Below are 24,353 nucleotides of genomic sequence, written 5' to 3'. Positions count from 1 at the left end.
AGCTGCTGTAGTTGCAGCGGGTGTAAGCGGCTGTAGTTGGGGCGGGTGTTAAGCGGCTGTCTTTGGGGCGGGTGCAGGTGCTAGTGGCTGTCATTGGGGCGGATGTAAGGGGCTGTTGTTGGGGCCGGATGCAGGTGTAAGCGGCTGTCATTGGGGTGAGGTGCAGGTGTAAGCAGCTGTCACTGGGGCGGGGTGTAGGTACAAGTGGCTATAGTTGGGGCGGGGTGCAGGTGTAAGCGGCTGTCATTGGGGTGAGGTGCAGGTGTAAGCAGCTGTCATTGGGGCGGGTGTAAGGGGCTGTTATTGGGGCTGGATGCAGGTGTAAGCGGCTGTCATTGGGGTGAGGTGCAGGTGTAAGCAGCTGTCATTGGGGCGGGTGTAAGGGGCTGTTATTGGGGCCGGATGCAGGTGTAAGCGGCTGTCATTGGGGTGAGGTGCAGGTGTAAGCAGCTGTCATTGGGGCGGGTGTAAGGGGCTGTTATTGGGGCCGGATGCAGGTGTAAGCGGCTGTCATTGGGGTGAGGTGCAGGTGTAAGCAGCTGTCATTGGGGCAGGGTGTAGGTACAAGTGGCTGTAGTTGGGGCAGGGTGCAGGTGTAAGCGGCTGTCATTGGGGTGAGGTGCAGGTGTAAGCAGCTGTCATTGGGGCGGGTGTAAGGGGCTGTTATTGGGGCGGGGTGCAGGTGTAAGCAGCTGTCATTGGGGTGAGGTGCAGGTGTAAGCAGCTGTCATTGGGGCAGGGTGTAGGTACAAGTGGCTGTAGTACGGGCGGGGTGCAGGTGTAAGTGGCTGTCATTGGGGTGAGGTGCAGGTGTAAGCAGCTGTCATTGGGGCGGGTGTAAGGGGCTGTTATTGGGGCTGGATGCAGGTGTAAGCGGCTGTCATTGGGGTGAGGTGCAGGTGTAAGCAGCTGTCATTGGGGCAGGTGTAAGGGGCTGTTATTGGGGCGGGGTGCAGGTGTAAGCGGCTGTCATTGGGGTGAGGTGCAGGTGTAAGCAGCTGTCACTGGGGCAGGGTGTAGGTACAAGTGGCTGTAGTTCGGGCGGGGTGCAGGTGTAAGTGGCTGTCATTGGGGCGGATGCAAGTGGATCACAGCTGATGAGAGACCTTCTTCTCCCGGTGCAGTCCGTGCAGGGCACCGGCCTGGCCTTTATCGCCTTCACCGAAGCCATGACCCACTTCCCCGCCTCTCCGTTCTGGTCCGTCATGTTCTTTCTGATGCTGATCAACCTGGGGTTGGGCAGCATGATTGGGACCATGGCCGGCATCACTACCCCCATCGTCGACACCTTCAAGGTGCGGAAGGAAGTGTTCACAGGTGAGGTTCTCTGGCCCTTGCGCCTGGGGCCGGGTGGGGGACTCCGGACGGACCGGAGACACAGCGTTGGCTGGCCTGCGAGGGCCTATCACACCCCACACAGGGGGCTCGAAGGAAGTTCCCCTCCAGCAAGGCTAGGATGTCCCACAAGCCCGTACAGGCCCCTCCGCTCTCTGGCTGTGCTGTAGCAATGGCCCAAAGTGAGCCCGAAATGGGACGGAGCCAGAGTAAAACTGGGGAGGGGAGGGGGCTGAATTTGGCAGGGCAGCGAGAGGGATGGGCCTTTGGATCTGGTGAGCCCCTGGCTATGTAGGCCCTGGACACCTTGGGCAGTTGCTGGGAGCTGGCTGGGAAAGCGACGACTTTTGCTTCCTTCTGCTCTTGGGAGCTCCCGGCTGCGGGATAACACTGAGGCAGAACGTGTAAGTAACTAGAGAGGGCCCGAACCAGAACACCAGATCCAAACCCTCAGGGCTCCTCTGGATCTGGACGTAGGGCCCAAGCAGAATTTTTCGGGGCTCAGTACAAACCTGTGACACGGGCCCGCTCCCGCCCACGCCTGGGCTGGGCCCCCACAGACCCCCAGGGCCTCCAGGCCTGGCTAAAGGGCTCCCTTTTCTCTCCCCCATCTGGGGGCTGTATCTGGGCTTGTAGTGGCCTCAGCATTTAGACTGTTTTGGACGCACACGCTGCCTTCTCCCTTTGCCACACACACTCACCCGTAGCTCCCCTCAGTGCATTGAATGATTTCAGATGAACACACACCACCTGTCCCCAGGAAACCCAAAGCAGAGGGGGATGAATTGTGGGGGGGGGGAGGGGCACTAGACTGGCCTCTGTTCCTGGCTCTGTCACTGACTAGCTCTTGCCACGTGAGCAAGTCACGTTGTGGCTCCATGCCTCAGTTTCCCCTCTGCCCTTTGTCTTTTAGAAATTCTTCAGGGCAGGGCTGTCTCTTACCACACACCCACACAGGGCCTCATGCGAGGGGGCTTGATCATGGCTGGGGCTTCCACGTGCTGCTGTAATGCCGGCCACTGCAATAATCAACTTCCCATTCTTGTCTGAGAACCGCTGGACCAGCCGTCCTCCTCCGGCAAGTGATCGCACAGGGACTGATCCCAGAGCTGAGAGCGGAGCCCCAGCAGAGACCGCAGCAGAGACCGGTCCACTAGCGTAGGGCTGCAGCCACAGCGGCCTCAGGCTGCCAGACTCAGTGGCACAGGGGACTGTGCGCGTCTTTCCTGCCCCAGCCACAGGTGGCAAGGTGCATCCGTTTCAGGGGGAACTAGAGCCCCCCCTCCCTCCTCGCTGTGCCTTCCCGGGGGCAGCGATGGTGACCATGACCTTTGCTCTTTGCAGTTGGCTGCTGCATCGTGGCCTTCCTGATCGGCCTGATCTTCGTGCAGCACTCGGGGAATTACTTCGTCACCATGTTTGACGACTACTCCGCCACGCTGCCACTCACCGTCGTGGTGATCCTGGAGAACATCGCTGTGGCCTGGATTTATGGCACCAAGAAGTAAGACCTCGCGCCACGGCCGCCCGGCTCCCTAACCTCACGTGTGCTGGACAGGGGGTCCACAAAGCCACCTGCCTCCGTTCCAAGGTGGCACCCATGTTAGGAGCCAGGACAGGCAAAGCTTGAGGGCGGAATTAATTTCTGCCCCTCTAATTCAGGGCTAGGACCAGAGCTAAGCCAGGCTGGAAAGCATTTGCAGAGGTCCAGGGGATTCCAGGAGTCAGCAGTGCGGACTTTCCCGCGCCCAGCTCTCCTCTGGCGCGTCGGAGCCAAGGGAAACTCTGGGCGGTTTCTCTGCCCCTAAGATGATCTGGGACCTTGCCTCGGCTCACCCAGCGCATTGGTCACAACAGAGGTCGCTGGGGAGGAGTTTTCCACCTGACGTGGGGGAGGAGGTGATGTAGTGGGCAGGCCATACCCTCTGGGCATCCACTGGTGGCTGTGTGGGCTGGGGTGACCCCTACTGGCCGGTACCTGTAGCTCTGCCCAGCAGGACGGCTGCCTAAGGCAGGGGTGTCCAAATTTTTTTCAAAGAGGGCCAGATTTGATGAAGTGAACATGCGTGAGGGCCGACCATTTTGCCTGACATTCTTTGAACCATTAAAATTAAATGCAAATTAACTATTTTACGCAAAGTTTATTGCACACGGCATACTTTTCATTTCGTCACATGGATGACAAATCTAAACAGGTGTTAAATCACTCTGCCTTTCATATCTGAAGGCCAGATGAAAAAAAAATCCAGGAAGCTGAAATATATGTCAGGAACGTTGTAAAGTACATTACATATTATTGGTAATAAAGGTTGTCTGTCAACTTTTAAGTTCAAAAAATATGAACAGGAACATAACACCAAGTATACATGTTGTGTCCAAATATATTTATAACTGATTTAGACCAACTGACATTAACTGAGATTTTACAATGTATTCATCTCAATACATATGGATTTGTTGGGGGCCATAAAAGATAGATATTGCCAAATTACCTGGGGGGCCGTATTAAACCGGAACACGAGCCGCAATTGGCCCACGGGCCAGACTTTGGACATGCCTGGCCTAAGGCAAAGACCCAACCTGTCCGACCGGTTGAGGGCAGGCAGGGAACAAAGGAAGGGAGGTTTCTGGGGAAGGGGCAGTTTCTGGCTGGGAAACATGAAGGAAGCAGCCTTAGCTGAGGGCTGAGGGTCTAGTGATGACAATGGACCCCCTAATCCATTGGGTCTGAGGCATCCTGGCCCTGACTCCTGGAACCACCTCACGTCTGTGCTGTGCTGTGTCCTGGAGGAGCAATAACCCCCCTGTTCTACTGGCTGGCGGAGTCTCGTCCTGCTGCAGATGGGGGGCAGGATCAGGGGGTACTCGACATGCCGCCACAGGGAGCACAAAGCAGGACTCTGGGGCTCCATCTCTTTCCTTCCAGGTTCATGCAGGAGCTGACCGAGATGCTGGGCTTCCGGCCGTGCGTCTTCTACTTCTACGCCTGGAAATACATCTCTCCGCTCTGCATGGCGGTGCTCATGACAGCGAGCATCATCCAGCTCGGCGTCAGCCCGCCCGGCTACAGCGCGTGGATCCGGGAGGAGGTGAGTACGGAGCACCCCTACACCGTCCCCTCGCTCCATCCTCACTGGCTCCTCGCGGTCCCTGCCAGGCCCTAGCAGACAGTGAGCGAAGGACCTCAGGCGTGGGCTGCAGGTTAGCGCCTGGCTGGGAGCCAGGATCATCGGTCCCCACCTGCCTTTTCTCAGCTGCCTTTTCCTTCCTGCGTAGCCCACGTGGCAGCCAGAGCCAGGGGGTGAGGCGACCGGCTGCCGGGAAGCTTTTCTTTCCTGTGTGCAAGCAAGAAGCAAATCTAGAGTAGATGGATCTTTCTGTCCCCCCTTTCTCCTGGCCCCCTCAACCTGCACTGCTGAGACCTGCCCCCGCTGTAGCTAGGAGAGGGGCTTACCAGTGCAACCGTTACCACAAAATCCCTCCCCCAGGAGAATGGAAAGGGTGGCACTAGCGTGAGACGCCAGCTGGGCGGGGTGAGTCCGTGCACTAGTGCGCTCTCCTGCGGCTTCACCTGCACGCTGCAGACCCTTAGATTTACACACGATTGTGCGACTCCCGCTTCAGCGGGGAGTTCTGGGGCAGCGGGCACAGGCGTCTGGGAGCCCCGCCCTGGGGCTTCTGGATCATTTTACAGCTGGAGGCCACAGGCCAGGCCCTGATCTCAGTCCATCCTCTGGATGGATCGACTCCGCTCCAGTTCCTCCAAATTCACAGCAGCTTTGCAGACTTCCCTGGAGTCACTGTGGCCCCTCCCACCTTGGTTCGGAGCCTCTCCGTTAAGTGCTGCTCTCGGCAGAGGACCCCGCGCCGCCTGCTCTGGAACGCCAGCTCCTCAGCATTGCGCCCCGGGAGCGTCTGGCCCGACAGCTCCTTCTTGGAAACAAAGTGGCAGCGGGGCCGTCCCGGAGCTGCCCTGCGCCCCTGGGGCTCGTTCCAAGGCACAGACATCAAGCGACTCCGCAGAGAGCTAGGCAATGAGCCAGAGCCAGACTGGGTCAGACAAAGGCCCGTCCAGCCCAGGGGCCTGTCGGCCGGCAGTGGCCTCGGCCCGGTGCCCCAGAGGGCGTGACCAGAACAGGGAATCCTCCCTGTCACCCATTCCCAGCCCCTGACAAACAGAGCCCAGGGACACCATCCTGCCCAGCCTGGCTACTAAGTATGTAAGTAACTTCCATGAATGTAGCCAGCTCTTTTTGGAAGCCCGTTAAAGCCCTGGTCTTCCCCACGTCCTCCGGCGAGGAGTTCCACAGGCTGACTGCGTGTTGTGTGAAGAAAAACTGCCTTTGCTTTGTTTTAAACCTGCTACTTATTAGTTTCATTTGGTACCGCAGGGCCAGATTAGCCATGAGGCACGATAGGCGCAGTGCCTAGCGCCTACGAAAAAGCTGAGGGCCTACAAACAAGGGGCTATGAATATTAGACATCTAGGTGCCAGGCACGCCTCCCTTATGTATTTATACATAATCTGATGTAAAGGCCTATGATTATGAGAGTGCTTTGGGCCTCCAAAGACCTCAACCCAGCCTTGGGTGACCCTAGTTCATCAGTCCTGCCTCCCTTGATTAGGTTCCCTTTATACAGCATGTCCTGGTCCTCTGTAGGACTGGAGGAGCAAGCCCTCGGGGAGCCTGACTTAACCCCACAGTGACACCGTGGAGGCACTGTCCCCACCCGCTGGAGTGACGCTGCCCCTTTCTCTTCCAGGCTGTGGAGAGGTTCCTCTACTACCCAGCGTGGGCCATGGCCATCCTCATCTCGCTCATCATTCTGGCCTGCCTGCCGCTGCCTGTGGTCTTCATCCTGCGCCAGTTCCACCTGGTGTCGGACGGCTCCAACGCCCTCTCCGTCACCTACAAGAAGGGCCGGATGATGAAGGACATCTCCAACCTGGAGGACAACGACGAGACGCGCTTCATCTTGAGCAAAGTGCCCAGCGAGGCCCCGTCCCCGATGCCCACGCACCGCTCCTACCTGGGGCCAGGGAACTCGTCCCCGCTGGAGCTGAGCGCTGCCCCCAACGGACGCTATGGGAGCGGGTACCACTTGGCCAGCACCCCTGAATCGGAGCTGTGAGGGCTGGCGCCAGCCACCCCCACCCCAGCGCCTTGGCGAGGAGGTGACGGGGGAACGGAACAAACAGACACAAAAGAAGAACCTTTTCCTAGAGCAAAGTGGGCAGCCGCTTCCCGGGCCTGGTTGGGATTCCCTCTCGGAGGTCTCCAGCCAACACGGCAGGCCCCTTCTCCGCTGCCCTTGGGAGCACACAGAGCAAGACACTGCAGTCCGTGTTATCGGTGGGTTTGCAGAGAGATTCGCAGGGGAGTCCAACCACGCGCCTCTCGAGCCCCGGGCGCTCGGAAACGGGACGCACAAAGACGTTTCCTCCTAGGACCCGCAGTTCTTCCTCTAACGGGGAGAGGGCCTGGCCCCTATTGCACTGATCCCATTGGGCCAGTCCGGTTCACACACGATGGGCAGCCCTCTCCCAAGTGATGGCGGCACCTCCTCTGGATTTGGAGCACTGGAGACTCCCAAAGAGCCCCGCTTTACAGGCAGGCTGCATCGTGTGGACAACGTGGGAGAGTGAGTGGCAGCAACTGGCGCCCAGGGATCGTCCCCAGGAGCCGGGGCGGGGTCTCCACTCAAACTGCGTTCCACTGGGCGCACATGCCTGGTGACACTGGGCTAGACTAGGGGTGACCCCAGGCATCGCCCCGGGGTTTTGCAGCTGGGCTGGCTGCAAAACCTGCTTCGGAGCTTCGTTTCCAATGTGCTGGGCGGAAGAAAGGCAAGCAGTCCCCTAGCCCGCCGAGCGAGAAGCTGGGTTCTCGGTTCCAGTAACGCTCGAGTTCAGAGCCCGGGATCTAAACCCTGCCCTTATTTATACCCTGGTGGTCGTCGTGTGGGTGCCACGCACGCCGACCGTGTGTGTGTGTGTCTGTGTTCACTAGCCTCATGCATCTACAAGTGAGGGTCCAAATTCCTCCCTGGTGCATCTCTGGGGATGTCAGTGGCCCGAACCCCAGGGCGTAGCTGGCTCGGAGGCTCCAGCTGTGTTTGGGGGAGCGCTGCATTGTGCATTACGGGTCTCCCGTACCTGGCTGCCAGGTGTTGGTCTTTCTGCGTGGCTCCTGCAGCCAGAGGGCTACCCCGTCTGTGGGACGGAGGGCCTGCATGGAGAGGCAGTAATTGTGGGGCTCTCCCATCCATCTGAGGCAGCTAGGATCTGTCTGGGGCCAGTTAGGGCCCCGGATGGAGTCCTCACAGCCACTTGGGCAAGCTTTACTGATCCTGCATCCGGGCCCCTGGGGGCAGGGGAGGCTGCTGTCTCTCCAGCTCGCAAGCCGCGGCTGCCCCAGCAGTGCACCGAGAGCCAAAGGCCCCTCGTAAGTTTCTAAGCTGCCCTGCCTGCTCCGGTGGCACGTGGAGCAGCTCGCTGGTTCCGTGCCAGCGCATAGCCTAGCCAGCCTTGCCTGGTCCATGCCAGGGCTATGAGCCCTTCTCCCCTTTCACCCTTTGATTTCCTGCTCACAGGGCTCCACCCCCTCCGGAGCGAACAGGGAAAGACCGACGGGCTTCGTCCCTTTCCATGCGCACCTTTTCTGCCCCTCATGCCCTTCTGAGACCTCCTTCATGCAGCTGGGGAGCCTCGAAATAACCATTTCCCATGAACTGAGCCCCGCAGGAGCCATTCTGCAGCTGGGGAAACTGAGGCACAGAGTGGGCCAGTGAATCTGTCTCCCTGCTCTAACAATCGGCCCTTCCCTCCATGCTTCCCAAGCTATGGTCACATCACCCAGCAGCCTAGCTCCAGCGATGTCCTAGCTGTTACTCCAGTTTACACCAGCCAGCGGGCTTGTCTCGGGGGTAATTACACAGCTCGGCTTGGCCAGGCACTGCCTGCTCCCTTTCTCAGCCCAGTGTAAATCAGGAGTGATACCAATAAACCTGCCTGCCCCCCACCCCCGTAGGCCAGGCCAGCCAGTGGTATCAATCGGTGTCATACCCCTGGAGTTACGGGGCAGAGCCCCAGGGGGTGTCAATCGGTGTCACACCCCTGGAGTTACGGGGCAGAGCCCCAGGGGGTGTCAATCGGTGTCACACCCCTGGAGTTACGGGGCAGAGCCCCAGGGGGTGTCAATCGGTGTCACACCCCTGGACTACGTCTAGATTGGCATGATTTTCCGGAAATGCTTTTAACGCAAAAGTTTTCTGTTAAAAGCATTGTTGGAACAGAGAGTCTAGATTGGCACGGACGCTTTTCCACAAAAGCACTTTTTGTGGAAAAGCATCCGTGGCCAATCTAGATGCACTTTTGCGCAAAAAAGCCCCGATGGCCATTTTCGTGATCGGGGCTTTTTTGCAGAAAACAAATCTGAGCTGTCTACACTGGCCCTTTTGTGCAAAAGCTTTGCGCAAAAGGACTTTTGCCCGAACGGGAGCAGAATAGTATTTCCACAAGAAGCTGATTTCTTACAGTAGGAAGTCAGTGTTTTTGTGGAAATTCAAGTGGCCAGTGTAGACAGCTGGCAAGTTTTTCCGGAAAAGCGGCTGATTTTCCGGAAAAACTGGCCAGTCTAGACACAACCCTGGAGTTACAGGGCAGAGTCCCAGGGGGTGTCAATCGGTGTCACACCCCTGGAGTTACGGGGCAGAGTCCCAGGGGGTGTCAGTGTCACACCCCTGGAGTTACGGGGCAGAGTCCCAGGGGGTGTCAATCGGTGTCACACCCCTGGAGTTACGGGGCAGAGTCCCAGGGGGTGTCAATCGGTGTCACACCCCTGGAGTTACGGGGCAGAGTCCCAGGGGATGTCAATCGGTGTCACACCCCTGCAGTTACGGGGCAGAGTCCAGCGGGTGGAAATCCGCCGGAGCAACATTGGAGTCAGTTTGGCCCCAACCAAACCCCAGCGGATGCCACCCGCCAACCGGAGCCAGTGGGGCGAGATCCCAGCGAGTATGAAACCACGTTGTTCCAGCCACTCCCAGGAAGCTGATTTGGGTTTGCTCCAGCTCTCCTGGGCCACGCTTTGGAGCCCGCAGCAAATCCCCTCGGTCCCTCCCTCTCGTGGCGTGGGGAGAGCGACACGCCTGCGTCTGTACATAGCTACATACTCGCTAGACTATTGCGACTGTATATCTATTCTGTACATATCGGTGTACATTCTGTTCAAGGACAAGCGTATCCCCCCGGGACCCACGGGCCATTTCCCGTCGCAGTGCTGCACAGGGCGACTTTCACCGGAGAGTCGATAGATTTATCATTTCTTTCCGAGTGTGCGATTGGCAACTGCCCCCCACCGCACTGTCCACGGGGGGGCGCTGCCTTCGTTTGCCCCGTGGAAGTTCAGTATTGCTCGTGGCGCTTGCTAGGTCGTAGGTGCGGGGCAGAGTTGAAGTGGTAGGTGCTGTATGCAGTTACTGTGTGCGTGTGCGTGTGTGTGTTACGGTTAGTAGGTGCTACCTGTGAGTGTGAGTGTGAGTGTGTGTGTGTGTGTGTGTGTTACAGTTAGTAGGTGCTACCTGTATATGTGTGTGTGTGTGTGATGTTAAGACTTTTCTGTAATCTGGCCACTCTTCAGTTTGTATTAATCACCAGCTTTAGTCTATGTAGAATGGCATCTTGGCCGGGGAAGGGTGAAAGCCGACCGGCTGCAGGGTTTCTTTGCCGAGGATCAATGCGAGGAGCCGGTTAGGACTGGGGGCACTTTACCTTCTCTAATTGCACAAGACAGAGAGGTTGCAGGCCCGTGGCATTACTGGCGTGGGTCCGGAGCAATAAGGGGGGTTCCCTGCCTGTCCTGGGGGCCTCAGCTGGCCCCTCACCTGCCCGCCTAGGGGAGGCTGGGTTACTCTAGCACAGGATCCACCCCCAGAAAGCACAACAGCCTCTATGGAACAATTGCGTTGCTAAGGCCTGGCCGACTTGCACCTCCTGCCGGGCGTGTCTGGGCTTGCAAGGCCTCTCTCACCAGCTGGCCGCTGGGCCGGGCCTCTGCCTGGCTAGGGGGTGACCCCAGGGGAGAGTCGCCTTGGCAGGCCCAGGGCTGTTGATCTGCCCTGGGGCCTGAAAACCCACAGGGGCAACCTCCCTGCCCCACAGTGCAGCTGGGTTGCATTCTGGCTGGCCCAGGGGGCCACAGCACCAGCACCGGCCAAGCTGGCTTGGCTCAGCAGCCTTGTGCTCTCCGGCCAGCGGGGCTGGCCGCGCTCCTGATGCACGTTGGCTGCTCTCCCCGGGGCCCAGGCCAAGGGCGAACAGGCTGGGGCTGCTACCCGACACACTCCCCCTGGCTTGGGGCTGTGTGGGCAATGAGGGTCCCCTGCTGGAGCTATAGGGCCAGCCAGGGCGTTGCTCTAGGCGGAGGCCCACATGGAGATTTGACCTGTGTGGGGCCTGGCCAGAAATCTGGGTTGCTGGCCCAGCTGCAAAGGGGGTTGAGCCAACAGAGCTGCTGGGGAACCCCCCATCCTGGTGTGAAGTATCCCCGGGTCCAAGCCCTGGTCCAACCCCCAACGCTGGCTTGGCGCTTGGGCCGGGTCTTTCCAAATGCTAGAGCTGAACTGGGGAGCTGTTCCGAACGCAGGCCTGGGGCTCAGACACCTGCTCCGCCGCAGCCTCCTCCCTCCGCAGCAATGCACCCCCGGGGGGCTCTGGAAAGCACATCTGCGAGGAAAGCCGCCTGTCCCGGCACAGCACAGGCCGCGCCGTCGCCCGTAGAGATAGCCGGCGTATTTACAAAGCACAGCCTGGGCCGGCAGGACCACGTGTGGTAGGAGAGATACTGTAACCACCCGCACCCGGCCCATTAAACGTCTCTTCTTACCAAGCGCCGCCTCGTGGTCTTCCTTGCTCGCGGCCCGCCGTCACGGGACTCGGAGCGGCGGGGACATGGGCTGCCTTGGGGCATCCAGGCCTGGGCACCCCCCTGTTCCCCGTTTCAGTGAGAGACGGGCTCACCGGCGCGGAGCTGGGGTCAGCCCTGCCCCCCCCATGTCTGTTAGCACCCACACTACTTCCTCAGCCCTGACTGCTCGGCCGATTACCGAGAGCTGCAGCCGCTGCCCTGCCAGGCACTGGGTCCGGGCAATAGGGAGCAGTGAGCAGAGCCTGCGCAGCCACACAGCCGGCAGAGGGTTATATCGAAACAAGTGTAAGTGCACGAGCCCCGGAGCACGGATCGTGTGGCTGAAGGGGTCACATATAAAACAAGGTTATACACTTCGAGTCGCACCCTAACTACCCACAGGCTAGAGCCCTCTTGCGAAGGCGGCTCTCACTTGAAGCAGCCATGCAGTGGCACCGGCCACCGTGGCTGGGCTCCCCCATCCCTGGCTGCACAAGGCGCTGTCTTGTGAGCTCTCAGCACTCGGACAAAGGGGTGTTCTCTTGCCTTCCCCAGCTCTCCTGGCTATTCCCGGTGGCGCCCCCCCTCACGCCGAGCTGGCGTGCAAGCGGCCTTGGCTTGGCTGCTCCCTTACCCGTGGAAGAGACACTTCTTCCCCCTCTGCCTGGGACATCGCTTTTGAAGCGGGTGAGCAACAAGCAGCCCAGACGTGGTTGCCCAGGGCAGGCTGCCGGGTGCTTTGTTCACCTGCGTGTCGGCACCGCTGGTGGTTCACTGTTCCTGGCCAATTGGAGCTGTGGGGTCCCAGTCCGCACTGGTTCCCGCAGTTCCCATTGGCTGGGAATAGCAATATGCAGCCAATGGGAGCTGCAAGCAGCCCTTCCTGCAGGTGCAAAGGTAAATAAAGGGTCCGGCAGCCAGTCCAGGGCTAGCCCTGGTGAACCCCCCCAGGCATCATTTAGCCCTGCCTCAGGGCAAACTGAAATGGCCACTCATCATTAGGAAGGAGTGCAGGCGGCTGCCTTCTACCGCCCTGGCTGCCTCCTCTCTGGGCCCCAGCTCACCCTGCCTTCCCCCAGCACTGCTGTGGCCAAGGCAGGCAACCAGACCCCCCCCCTCCCCAGAGTTCAACCAGAGTGAGTGCAAGAGGCCCAGCCATCTCTTTTATAAAGCCCTGCAGGGCTCTGATTGGCTGCCACAAGTCCTCTCCCAATTGGCTGCCAGTCTCAGCTAGCTCCCAGAGCTTTTTAACCCTTTGTACTCCAAAGGGAGAAAGTAATTTGTGGCACCTTTTCTATGGGCTGTGTGATGGCGCGTTGGGGTTTTCCCGTCTCCTGCACCCCCGTAATGGCATGAAAACAGACTCCACCAGCCAGTAGAACAGAGGGACTTTATTGCTTCTCCAGGATACAGCACAGCACAGATGTCATCTGGTTATAGGGCAGGCCTGGGATGCCTCAGCCCCCTTGAGATGGGGGAGACTAGGCCCCTAAATCCCAGCCCGTTGTCTAGGCTGCTTCCTCCATGATACCAGACAGAAACTAACTCACTTCCAGCCTTGCCCCCAGCCAGGGGCGGCATCCACCTTCCTTTGTTTCTCTCCCTGGGGGGTAGCTGGTCAGACAGGTTGAGAGACCCTTTTTGCATAATGACTCATCCCCTGTCCTGCTGGGCCGTGCTACAGCCAGCAGCCAGTGGAGGTCACCCACAGACCACTGCCCAGCATAACAGCCAGCAAGGTACCCCCACTACTTCACAGGCTGCAGCATAACCTCCCTGTGATGTGGCATTTGCCCCCCACTGGCCCTACAAGGGTTAAATCCAGACTATAGGGATGCTGAGTAATGGGCAGCCCCAGGTGAGGCTGCAGATAATTAAGGACCAGCTGGGGCTTTTGCAGGGGTGGAAAACTCTCTGGCTACGTCTACATTGGCAAGATTTTGCACAAATACTTTTAACATAAGAGTTTTTGTGTTAAATATTTGCGCAAGAGAGCGTCTACACGGGCATGTGCCTTTGCGCAAGAGCATCCGTGCCAGTGTAGACACTCTCTTGCGCAAGAAAGCTCCGATGGCCATTTTAAGCATCAGGCTTCCTTGCGCAAGAAATTGATGTTGCCTGTCTACACTGGCCTCTTGCATAAGAACAGTTGCGCACGAGGGCTTATCCCTGAGTGGGAGTGTCAGAGTATTTGTGCAAGAAGCCCTGATTTCACACATTAGAACGTCAGTGCTCTTGCGCAAGTACTCGTGGCCAGTGTAGACAGGTGGCAAGATTTTGCGCACGGCCTGAGGGTGCTGGGGCTGCAGGAGACAAATGAGGGGTCACCAATTAAAATTAATAGGTAGCAGGTTTAAAACAAGCAAGAGGAAGGATTTCTTCATGCAGCACAGTCAACCTGTGGAACTCCTCGCCATAGGAGGTTGCAAAGACCAGGACTTTAACAGGGCTAAAAAAAAAGCTAGATAGATTCATGGAGGTTCGGTCCCTCAGTGGCTGTTAGCCAGGCTGGGCAGGGACGGTGTCTGTTTGTCAGAGGCTGGGAAGGGGTGACGGGAGGGATCCCGTGAGGATTCCCTGTTGTGTTCACTCCCTCTGGGGCACCTGGCAATGGCCACTGTGGGCAGACAGGACGCTGGGCGGGATGGACCGTTGGTCTGGCCTGTCTGGCCGCTCTTGTGTTCTCAAGGCAGCAGGTTCCCAGCACTTGCCAATGCTGAATGGCTGTCAGGTGGCAGTGTGCCTGGGGAGGGGCTAGATGATGCCTGGCAGTGGGCCACTGAGTCCAGGGGGGAAATTGGGGGTTCCCCGGGAGGACCCAGAATGCAGGGCACTGCCACAGGGCAGTACTAGGAGGAAGGGACAGGCAGAGGCTGGGACACAGGCCAGCAGGGGGCGCTCTGAGGTGGGGCTGTCTCACACCCCTACTCAGGGTGAAAATCACCGGGGTGCCCCCCGAAATGAGTTCGCTTGAGTGCGGGGCATTGTCTTTGTTAAGGACGGTTCCGCTGACAGCCCAGCCGCGGCGGCTCGTGCTCCAACAGGCCGTGAATACCGCGGCGGGGCGGCTGCGTTCTGGTTTGGCGTCTCCCCGACGCCCTGCTCCCGCCCCGGCTCACTTCGGTTTGCGCTGTTCACGCTCCGGTCCGTGTGTGAGTCTGTCTGTCTGTCCAGCTGTTTGCTCCAGACCCCTGCTACCTGGGAAGCGCTGGGACCGCCCAATTCAGGATGCAGCTTCCTCTGCTCCTAGCTCAGCGCAGGCCAGGTCAGGACAAGGGCCGCGCTCGGAATGGGCTTGCTCCTCCTCAGAACCATAGAGAAGAGGCAGAATCGCTGTGCAGGTGAAAGGGCCCAGCTGGGGATGCCCCTCCCCACTGCAGGACCGCCCCAGCCCAGAGCCGCCCACCCCCGGCACCTTTTAGGAAAGGGGGGGCAGCCCCCCACTTGTAAGGTGGCATTGCTGGCTGCTCCCTTGTCAGGGAGCCACGGGAAAGTGCCAGTTTGCTCCATTCCCCAGTTTGGCTGGGGAGTGCAGGTGGCAGATGAACTTGGACCTGCCCCAGTCGGGGAACATGCACCCCCCCAGCTGGAGCTGCAGCGGCCATGGGGAGGCGCTTCTCGCCTGGCCCCGAGCTGCCGTGGGGTGGGGCTGGGGTTGTCCCCGCCCCGGGGCAGCCTGCACCCCTCGTTGCCACAGCAATGATTCAGACGAAGATGGAGTTCAGGACCCGAGCCATGCCGGGGAAATCTTCTGCGCTTCCATAAGCAGCAAGTCGCTGAGGAGTTGTCAGTAATGAGCCGTGCAGCCTAGTGCTCCTGTTCTTCCCCCTCGAGCCCGGGCTTACCACTGCCCTGTCCTAAACGTGTTTTCCCCAGGAAATTGCCAGCGCTGCTGGCCAGCGGGGTGGGGGACCGTCACAGCTCCGTACAAGCAATACCCACTTGCTCCAGGGCAGGACGCTCTGGAGCCCAGGGCTGTGCGTGTGTGTGGCGGGATCCCTCTTCTCTGCAGTAGGGTTCGTTCCTGCATAGACTGGGGTCGGGAATGATGCAAAGGGTCTCGGACCTTGAGGGAAACATTGAAATCCAGCCAGTGTCCCCTGTCAGCCAAGCACTGGGGCAGCCACCCACGAGAGATTCCAGATTAGCAGAGTGCCCAGTCAGCAGCATGGCTTTCTACTGGTGGTGCACATCTGCACATGCATCAGTGCATGTCACAACATTTATTCCACACACGCAATGGAAAAAATTAGTGGGAACGTTGGCACTGCTCCCAGCCACACCCCCACACACACTTTTTTCATGACACTTTAGGCTTTGACCTAGCCACAGTAGCTTGTTCAGCTCTGAGAGCGTCTGTGTCTGGAACCTGGGTGTGTCTGGGGTTGCTATACCCACTGCTTAGACTCCGTCAGCCTGCCCTACACCTGCACCTCCCACGCCACTGACCATCCACTGCAGGAGTTCCCCACCTGCCTGCCGTGGCCCCCAACAATTCGGCCATGAGGAAAACAAAGTGCACACCTTTCTGCTCTGCCCTGCGTCACGTATGGCTGGCTGCTCCCAGCCGGCCTGCCCAGAGGGCCTGAAAGTGGCTGTTTAATGGCGCCAGCCCCAGAGCTGGGAGGAAACGCAGGGAGCTGCTCTATTTCCACCAGGAGGGCCCCTCCCGCTCAGATCTCCCTTGCTTGGCAGGGAAGCCAGTGGGTTAGGGTGGCCGGAGGCTGTCTTGTCTGCCCTCGACTCTGGGCTCAGGATCCCAGGGGCTGCCTGGCTGGGGCATGGGCGGTGCAGAGCAGGGGACTTTAGAGCCACAGGACTTAGTCCGAGGCGTCTCCCTGCCCTGGGGAAGCTGAAGGCAGAACAATCCAGGCAAAGTCCGCGTGGGGGAGAGGAGCCTCCGAACATTTTCCTCCAGCCCCAGTGCTCTAGCATGGGAGTATCAGGATTCAGCCAGAGTTGATCCTTCAAGCTAAACCAAGCCACAAGGGGGCGCACGCTCCCTCCAGTAGACCTAGGAGTTGGACCCGCTGCAACCCCTCCCCCCAACCTCTCTGCAAGGTGCAGTCTGCCTTTGAACTCGCACACTACCGCCTGGCGCGGGCAGCCTAGGAGACGCTTAATGCCCGGAGTGGCTCTGGCGCTGAACCCCAAGTCAGAGGCCGTTAGGCGCCTAACCTTCCGCCTTGGGCCCAAACACTTCATCACAGCGTCCCTGCATCGGCTACTGCAAACCAGCACCGCGCCATCATCCGTGGGGGACTTGGCCCTGCCTACATGCAGGCATTAAAATGCAGCCACTTCTAGGGCGAAGCGTGGCTGCCACGTGACAGCGCACAGCAACAAGGCAAAGGCGATGAAGACTCCTGCACTGCCAGCCTTAGGGCAGGCAGGGAGAGGCCAGGAAGACGACGCTGGTGGAAACCGCAGGCAGAATTTAGGTCAGGGGCATATACGTCCCCTGGGTGAAATCTGGCCAGGACCCCAGACCTAGTCCTGATAGTTGCTCCTGGGGCAAGATCCCTGGGAGGTTTTGGACCCCCAGATACAACCCCAGAGGCACCGGAGCCCTTTGTAATGGAATCAGAGCAATTTGGATTTGAAAAGGTCAGCCAGTGAGACACCCCGGGCCTGCGTTCCTCTTTGTTCACACTGCCGCAAAGTTGCTGCAAACCCTTCCCAGTCACAGGAGTTCCTCCTGGTTTTCACCCTCAGGATCAGCCCCATCTGTCATGGGGTAGAAATGTGAGATGCCGAGGGCCAGAGCCACAGAGGGGTTAAACTGGGGCCATTTCAGTGGCATGTAGCTGGGGCGTTTGGGACGTGCTTACTGGAGCGGTAGAACTGTTGGGGTATGTCTACACTACAATGTTAGTTCGAACTAACGGACGTTAGTTCGAACTAACATTCATAGGTGCTACACTAGCGCTCTGATAGTTCGAATTTGAATCGAACTAGCGGAGCGCTTAGTTCGAACTAGGAAAACCTCATTTTACGAGGACTAAGCCTAGTTCGAACTTACTAGTTCGAATTAAGGGGTGTGTAGCCCCTTAATTCGAACTAGTGGGAGGCTAGCCCTCCCCAGCTTTCCCTGGTGGCCACTCTGGCCAACACCAGGGAAACTCGTATGCCCCCCTCCCGGCCCCGGACCCCTTAAAGGGGCACGGGCTGGCTACGGTGCCCGTGCCAGGTGCAAGCCTGCCAGCACCCAGCTAGCAGACCCTGCACCTGGCACGGCACAGAGCCACCCACCCGATGTCCCCCAGCCCACCCCCTCTTCCCGGGACCAGGCTGGCGGCTCCCGGGAGCTTGCCCTGGACCGCAAGAGGCGGGCACCTTCCAGGGCTAGTGCGGACATCGTGGACCTCGTCCACGATCTCCGCACTAGGCACAGGAAAGTGGCCGTCTAGGGCAGGAGAGCTGCCAACCTGGCCACCCAGGAGCAGGTGTGCATGAAAATCAAGGGGGTCCACTGAGACCCCCGACCCTGAGCCCTGAGCTTACAATGGCCGTCCTGGGTCAGACCAAAGGTCCATCTAGCCCAGTAGCCTGTCTGCCGACAGCAGCCAACCCTAGGGACCCTGGAGGTGATGGACCAAAGACAGTGACCAAGCCATTTGTCTCGTGCCATCCCTCTCCAGCCTTCCACAAACTTTGGGCAGGGACACCACTCCTACCCCCTGGCTAAGACCCAACCTCCATGGACCCAACCTCCATGACTTGATCTCACTTCCCTTTAAACTCTGTTCCAGTTCCAGCCTTCACAGCCTCCTGCAGCAAGGAGTTCCACAGGTTAACTATTTGCTTTGTCAAGAACAACTTTCTCTTACTAGTTTGAAGCCTGCTACCCATTCCTTTCCTTTGGTGTCCTCTAGTCCTTCTTTATGGGAACTCAGGAAGAACTTTTCTCAATGCACCCTCTCCACCTGACTCCTGCTTTTAGAGACCTCTATCCTGTCCCCCCTCCGTCTCCTCTTTTCTAAGCTGAACAGTCCCAGTCTCTGTAGCCTCTCTTCATCTGGGACCTGTTCCCAACCCCTGATCATGTTAGTTGCCCTCCCCTCTCCCAGCCTTTCTCTTCCCCTCTCCCACCTCCTTTTCCCAGTCTCCCCCAGTTTTGTTCAATAAAGACAGAGTCAATGTTGGAAGAAACGTTATCTTTATTTTGTACATCAGGAAGGGGGGCTAGGGAAGGGTAAGTGGAAGGAGGTGAGGGAGGAATGGGGCACGAGCCCCCGATGGGGAGGACTGGGCTGGCTCTGCGGGCTTCTGGGGGTGGAAGCTCTCCTGCAGCCCCCCAATTGCCCCCTCTCCTCAGATGGCAGCCTGCGGCAAGTGCAGCCGGTCTGATGGCTGAGTGCTGTGATGTGCCCAGTGTGGGCACTCCGGGCACTCCAAGCCAGGACTGCTTTGCAAGCGGGGCACCCCTGAGAACTGTCTGTCCGGGGTGGGGGTCGGGTCCCTTTAAGTGCAGCCCTCGGCTAGCCTGAGACAGCAGCTCCACGCTCTAAGTCCTCCTCTGATGCCCTGCTGGCACTGCTTCCGGACAGCCTTAAGCCCTGTTCAGGGTCCACTCAATGTGGACATGCTAGTTCGAATTAGCAAAACGCTAATTCGAACTAGTTTTTAGTTCTAGATGCGTTAGTTCGAATTAACGTTGTAGTGTAGACGTACCCTTGGATGGAATCACCCAGACACCACTGAAATGCAGCCACCTCTGGGGAGGAAGACAGCAACAAGGCTTGCTGCAAACCAATGAGGCGGCTTGGAGAAGGCCACTGGGGAAAACTCCATTTTCTCGCTCTTGGATAGGCCCTCGGGGGCTGCTAAGCAGCACCGCTCCAGGAATTTCAGTGGCCTCGCTCCTGAGCCATAGTGCCGACCATACATAACTTCGCGCAGCCCTGGGGAGCGGAGAGCCCAGCCCTGGGCAGTGGGGACACACACCCACTGGGTGCTGCGGGCCCTGGTGGAAATGGAGGCCAAACCAGGCCAAGCTGCAGAACAAACTGTCGGTTACTGAGATGTCTTAGCCCCAGATTGGAGAAAACCCTCCATGGAAGTGACCTGTGAGTCTGTACCCGCTGGCCAGCACCACCCCCGGGCACCCCAGAGGCACAGTGCTCGTCTGGTTCCCACTCAGCTCAAGGGGACATTCAGTGCTGCAGGCCCGCACCGGTTGCAAATATCAACTGTCCTCCCCCATGCTGGCCAGTGAGTGGGAGGGGCCAGACCATGGCCCCTCTGTGCACCAGTGGGGCCAGCTCCCTGCCCAGGGCGAGAAGCACTCCAGAGGCAGCTGCTGCTGCCAGATCCCGTCTTGCGGCCTGAGAACTGGCTAAGAGACAGGAGACAAAGGGAAGGAATAAGTGGCCATGTTTCCAAGTGCAGAGAGGTAAGTGGGGTCCCCCAAGGGTCTGTCCTCGTGTGATGTAGTTGGGGATACCTTGCTGGTTGCTATGCTGGGCAGTGGGGTTGTGAGTGACCTCCACTGGCTGCTGGCTGCAGCACGGCCCAGCAGGGCAGGGGATGAGTCATTATGCAAGGGGGCTTTGAACCTGTCTGACCAGTGATCTCCCAGGGAAGAAGGGGAGTGGAGCCCTGGCTGGGGGCAGGGCTGGAAGTGAGTTAGTTAGGTTTCTGGCTGGTATCATGGAGGAAGAAGCCTAGGCAAAGGGCTGGGATTTAGGGGCCCAGGCTCCCCCATCTCAAGGGGGCTGAGGCCTCCTAGGCCTGCCCTGTAACCAGATTCCATCTGTGCTGTATCCTGGAGAAGCAATAAACTCCCTCTGTTCTACTGGCTGGTGGAGTCTGTCCGTGCCATTACGGGGGTGCAGGAGACAGTAAAACCCCAACACGCCGTCACACCTGGGACCCATCCTGTTCCACACATTCATACAGGATCTGGAGAAAGGGGTAAGCAGTGAGGTGGCAACATTAGTACATCATACTGAACTGCTCAAGGGAGTTCAAAGCAGAGCAGAGCTTAGAAATTAATGGAGATTGCCAATCTCCTAGAGCTGGAAGAGACCTTGAAAGGTCATCGAGTCCACTCCCCTGCCTTCTCAGCAGGACCAACTACCATCCCTGACAAATTTTTGCCCCAAATGGCCTCTGCAAGGATTGAACTCACAACCCTGGGTTTAGCAGGCCAATGCTCAAACCACTGAGCTAGCCCTCCCAAGGCTCCCTCAAAACTAGGTGACTGGGCAACCAACAAATGAATTTTAATGTGGCCAAATACAGCGTCCTGCACATTGGAAAACTACACAGACACCACACTGGGACTAAGTTAGCGGTTACGGCGTCAGAGAGCGATCTGGGCGGGATCTCTGAAAACAGCCACTCGGTGGCAGCGGCCATCAAAAAAGCAAACAGCATGTGAGGAATCGTTCTAAAAGGCCATAAAGGGCCCCCCATCAGCGGGTGGGGCACCGCTGACTCCCTAGAGTGCCCACAAAGCATGAGGCACACGTCAGCCTCCTCGCTGGCCGAGCGACAGTTCGCGAAGCCCAGCCCGGGGTCAGGATGGGCGGACAGACAAGGGGTTAACACAGGCAGGGGCAGGGCGACACGTGTCTCACCCGGGGCTCTGGCCGGGTCCCAGTCGGGCAGGGGTTCGGGTCTCTTCCCTCTGGGAGAGCCGACAAGCGCAGGGGGTTTGCCCCACGGGAGAACCTGCCACTCAAAGGGAGAGGTGGCAGGGGAGGAAGTGGGCCCTCCCAGCTCCTTGCAGCCACTAGGTCGGTGGGGGTCCAGGCCCCTACACACTGACGAGGTTGAGGGGCAGCGGGGTCCAGGCCCCAATGCGCTGCCCACCCAACCTCCAGGGTCGGCTACCCTGGGCCGCTTTCCAGCCCTCTGCGGGCCCACCCGATCCCGGCGACGCTCTGGTGGGTCCGCGGGCGACAGCGGCTGGCAGGGTGTCCAGGGGCTCCGGTTCAGGCAGTGCTGTGGGTGGGCCAACCCAGGCATCGGTGCACAGCAAGGGTCCCTGGCGTGGGCTCAGGTGGTGGCCAGGTCCTCAGCAATCCAGTCCAGTGCAGTCCAGACCAGTCCAGTGCAGACCAGACCAGACCAGACCAGACCAGTGCAGTGCAGTGCAGACCAGTGCAGTGCAGTGCAGTGCAGACCAGACCAGACCAGACCAGACCAGTGCAGTCCAGACCAGTGCAGTGCAGTGCAGACCAGACCAGTGCAGTCCAGACCAGTGCAGACCAGTGCAGTGCAGTCCAGTCCAGACCAGACCAGTCCAGTCCAGTCCAGTCCAGTCCAGTCCTCTGGCCAGGGGCAGCACGGCCAGGCCTTTGATGCAGGAGCCAGAACCAGGCATCAGCTCCACTACCTGGCTCTGACTGAGCCCATGGCTCTTATAGTCCCAGACCCGCCCTCTGGCTTCCTGTGGGTCGGGCTTGGTGGGGCTGGACCGGCCCACCAAGGGGTCATAGAGGGTGCTGCCTCTCCTGGGTCAGCGGGCAGCCATGTTGCTGTCCCAAGCTCATTACAAAGGGATAGAGAATAAGACGGAGAATATCATATTGCCTCTGTATAAATCCATGGTACATCCACATCTGGAATACTGTGTACAGATGTGGTCGCCTCATCTCAAAAAAGGTATCTTGGCCTTGGAAAAGGTTCAGAAAAGGGCAACAAAAATGCTGAGGGGTTTGTAACGGGTCCCATGTGAAGAGAGATTTGGACTTTTCAGCATAGAAAAGAGGAGACTAATGGGGGGATCTGACAGGTCAATAAAATCGTGAGTGATGTAGAGAAAGTGAACAAGGAAAAGTTATTTACTTATTCCCATAACACAAACTAGGGGTCACCAAATGAAATGAGCAGGTTTAAAACAACCAAACCGAAGTTTTTCTTCACACAGCACACGGCCAACCTGTGGAACTCCTTGCCAGAGGAGGTTGTGAAGGCTCGAATTTTAACAGGGCTCAAAAAAGAAATAGACACATTCATGGAGGTTAGGCCCATCCATGGCTGTTAACCAGGATAGGAAGGGTGTCCCTGGCCTCTGTTTGTCAGAGGCTGGAAATGGATGACAGGGAGGGATCACTGGATGATTCCCTGTTCTGCTCCCTCCCTCTGGGGCACCTGGCCCTGGCCACTGAGGGCAGACAGGACACTGGGCTGGAGGGGCTGTTGGTCTGACCCAGCCTGGTGACTCTCATGCTCTTTTTAGGGGTGATATTTGTTTCTCCCAATCCAAAGAGCTCAGGGTCAGTCATCACCCGCTGCGGGACCTTCCCCACTCCCCCCAGCCTTTCCCAGGGGCATGCTCCGTAGCCTGTGAGCTGAGCACTCTGACCTCGGGGTTGTCAGCTGGCCGCATTGCACGGGAGACATAATCAGCAGCACGGAGGGGTGACCCCAGCTCTCTCTAGGGCCATGCCAGCTTGCGATATTGTCCCTCTCCAAGCCCTGCTGTTGCCCCAGGAAAGCACAAGGGATGGAGGACGGAGCAGCGTTCCGGGAGCGCCTCTGCATGACCCCGGCGCCTCCTCTCTGATTCAGCGTCGTTTGTGCCGCAGCAGCAAGCGGCTTCCACGGCTGTAATTGAGTGAGGCGATGAAGAGCCGCCTTGACCCGTGTGGCGGAAAGAGCGGAGCGAGGTTCTATTAGCAGAGGCTCCAGTTGAAGGGGACTGATAAGGGGAAGCAATTAAATTAGAGGCCTGGGCATTGGAAATGGGGCTGCGACAGCACTGGGAAGATACAGGTGCCCTGCACCGCCAGCCCCGGGCTCTGCCAGCAGAGGTGCCTCCCAGCAGGACTGGCCCACGAGCAGCGCCCGGGACAGGAGTCTCCCCGTGCTAGGTGCTGCACAGACAGCAGCGAGACGCGCGTCTGGCCCCGAGCGCTCCTGGAGAGGACCGGGCAAGGTGGGGGATTCTCCCTGCAGTACAGCCAGGGGCACGCAGGAAGTGACTTGCCCAAGTTCATGCAGAAAATGCACAGGGCCAACGTGAGCAGCCCCCTGCCCTCAGCTCGGGGAAGGCAGGGGATTCGTGAGTGAGCCGCCGTTTTCTCAGAGTCCGATGGACAGCAGAGTGTGCCGAGAGCCCCTTTGTTCGCTGTGCCGCAGAGAGGAAAACAGCTTACTACTGCTGCCAGCTAGTGGAGTCACCTTGGCTCACGTGGCAGAGCCGGGCACTGGGCAGCAGGTCCTGGACCACCCGCACTGCGGGGCGCTTACATTGCAAAGGGTTTGGGCAGCATCTCTTTGGGATGAAGGGATTCCAGAGCCTCTCGGACCCACCAGGGGGCAGAGTGTTCCCATGCAGCTCTGCATGCCAGACCCCCACTTCTGCTGTTTAACCCCCACGCTCTCTGCCCATCCCCCCAGTGTACCACCCCCACCCCGCTTCCTCAGCCCTGCCTCCCTCAGACCCCCACCCGTCCGGGCTCCTCTCCCATTCTACTGCCTCTGTGTCTGTCCCCCTGCCTGCTCTGTCTGGCATCCTTCCCTGCCTGCTTCTCTTCCTCACTCACTGCCGCTCCTAGCTCCTTGCCCCAGTCCCGCTCCAGTCCCCTTCCCCGGCAAGGGACCCAGGACGCCTGGCTTCTGTTTCCAACTCTGCTACGCTGGGCTTGTCTTTCCCCTCCCCCCGGCCCTCTCCTATGTCGACTGTAACCTCTTTGGGGGTGGGCCCTGTCTCTTCCTGTGTTTGTACAGCACCGCACACAATAACTATCCCTCCCTTTTACGCATCGGTTCGCCAAGTGCTGTACAGAGGAAATCAGCATCAGTGGCCCCGTTTTATAGATGGGGAAACTGAGGCACGGAACGATGAAGTGAGTTGCCCCAGGGCACACCATGACAGAGCAAGGAATAGCGCTCAGGTCTTCTAAAGTCCAGTTCAGTGCTCTACCCACTAGGAAACACTACCTCCTGGCTCTCAGGAGTTGCTAGCTGTGACAGCGCGTCGGGGAACCCCCCAATCCTGCACCCCCATCTGCAGCAAGGTGAGACTCTGCCAGCCAGAAGAACAGAGAGGTTTATTGCTTCACCAGGATACAGCACAGCATAGACATGATGTGGTTACAGGAGTCAGGGCCAGGCAGCCTCAGTTGGGGTGAGGGTCCACAGGCCCCTGATCCC

At 58.7% G+C, this 24,353-nt stretch overlaps 1 protein-coding gene across 1 annotated transcript in view; it reads left to right on the top strand.

The window, feature by feature from the left end:
• The window catches only part of SLC6A17 (solute carrier family 6 member 17), a 49,777-nt gene extending 38,551 nt beyond the window's left edge, over nt 1-11,226 (top strand). Inside the window, exons 9-12 of the mRNA XM_075910020.2 lie at nt 1,125-1,317; nt 2,680-2,839; nt 4,262-4,424; nt 6,100-11,226. Of these exons, the coding sequence (XP_075766135.1) occupies nt 1,125-1,317; nt 2,680-2,839; nt 4,262-4,424; nt 6,100-6,468 (885 nt within the window). The 3' untranslated portion in view covers nt 6,469-11,226. The remainder of the gene's footprint in view (nt 1-1,124; nt 1,318-2,679; nt 2,840-4,261; nt 4,425-6,099) is intronic.
• Nucleotides 11,227-24,353: the final 13,127 nt, after the last annotated feature.

This window comes from Pelodiscus sinensis, chromosome 27, assembly GCF_052426305.1.
Source record: "Pelodiscus sinensis isolate ZL-2025 chromosome 27, ASM5242630v1, whole genome shotgun sequence".
Classification (NCBI taxonomy): Eukaryota; Metazoa; Chordata; order Testudines; family Trionychidae; genus Pelodiscus; species Pelodiscus sinensis.
Note: the sequence above shows the minus strand (reverse complement) of the source record. Positions and strands in the feature narration are given on the sequence as shown.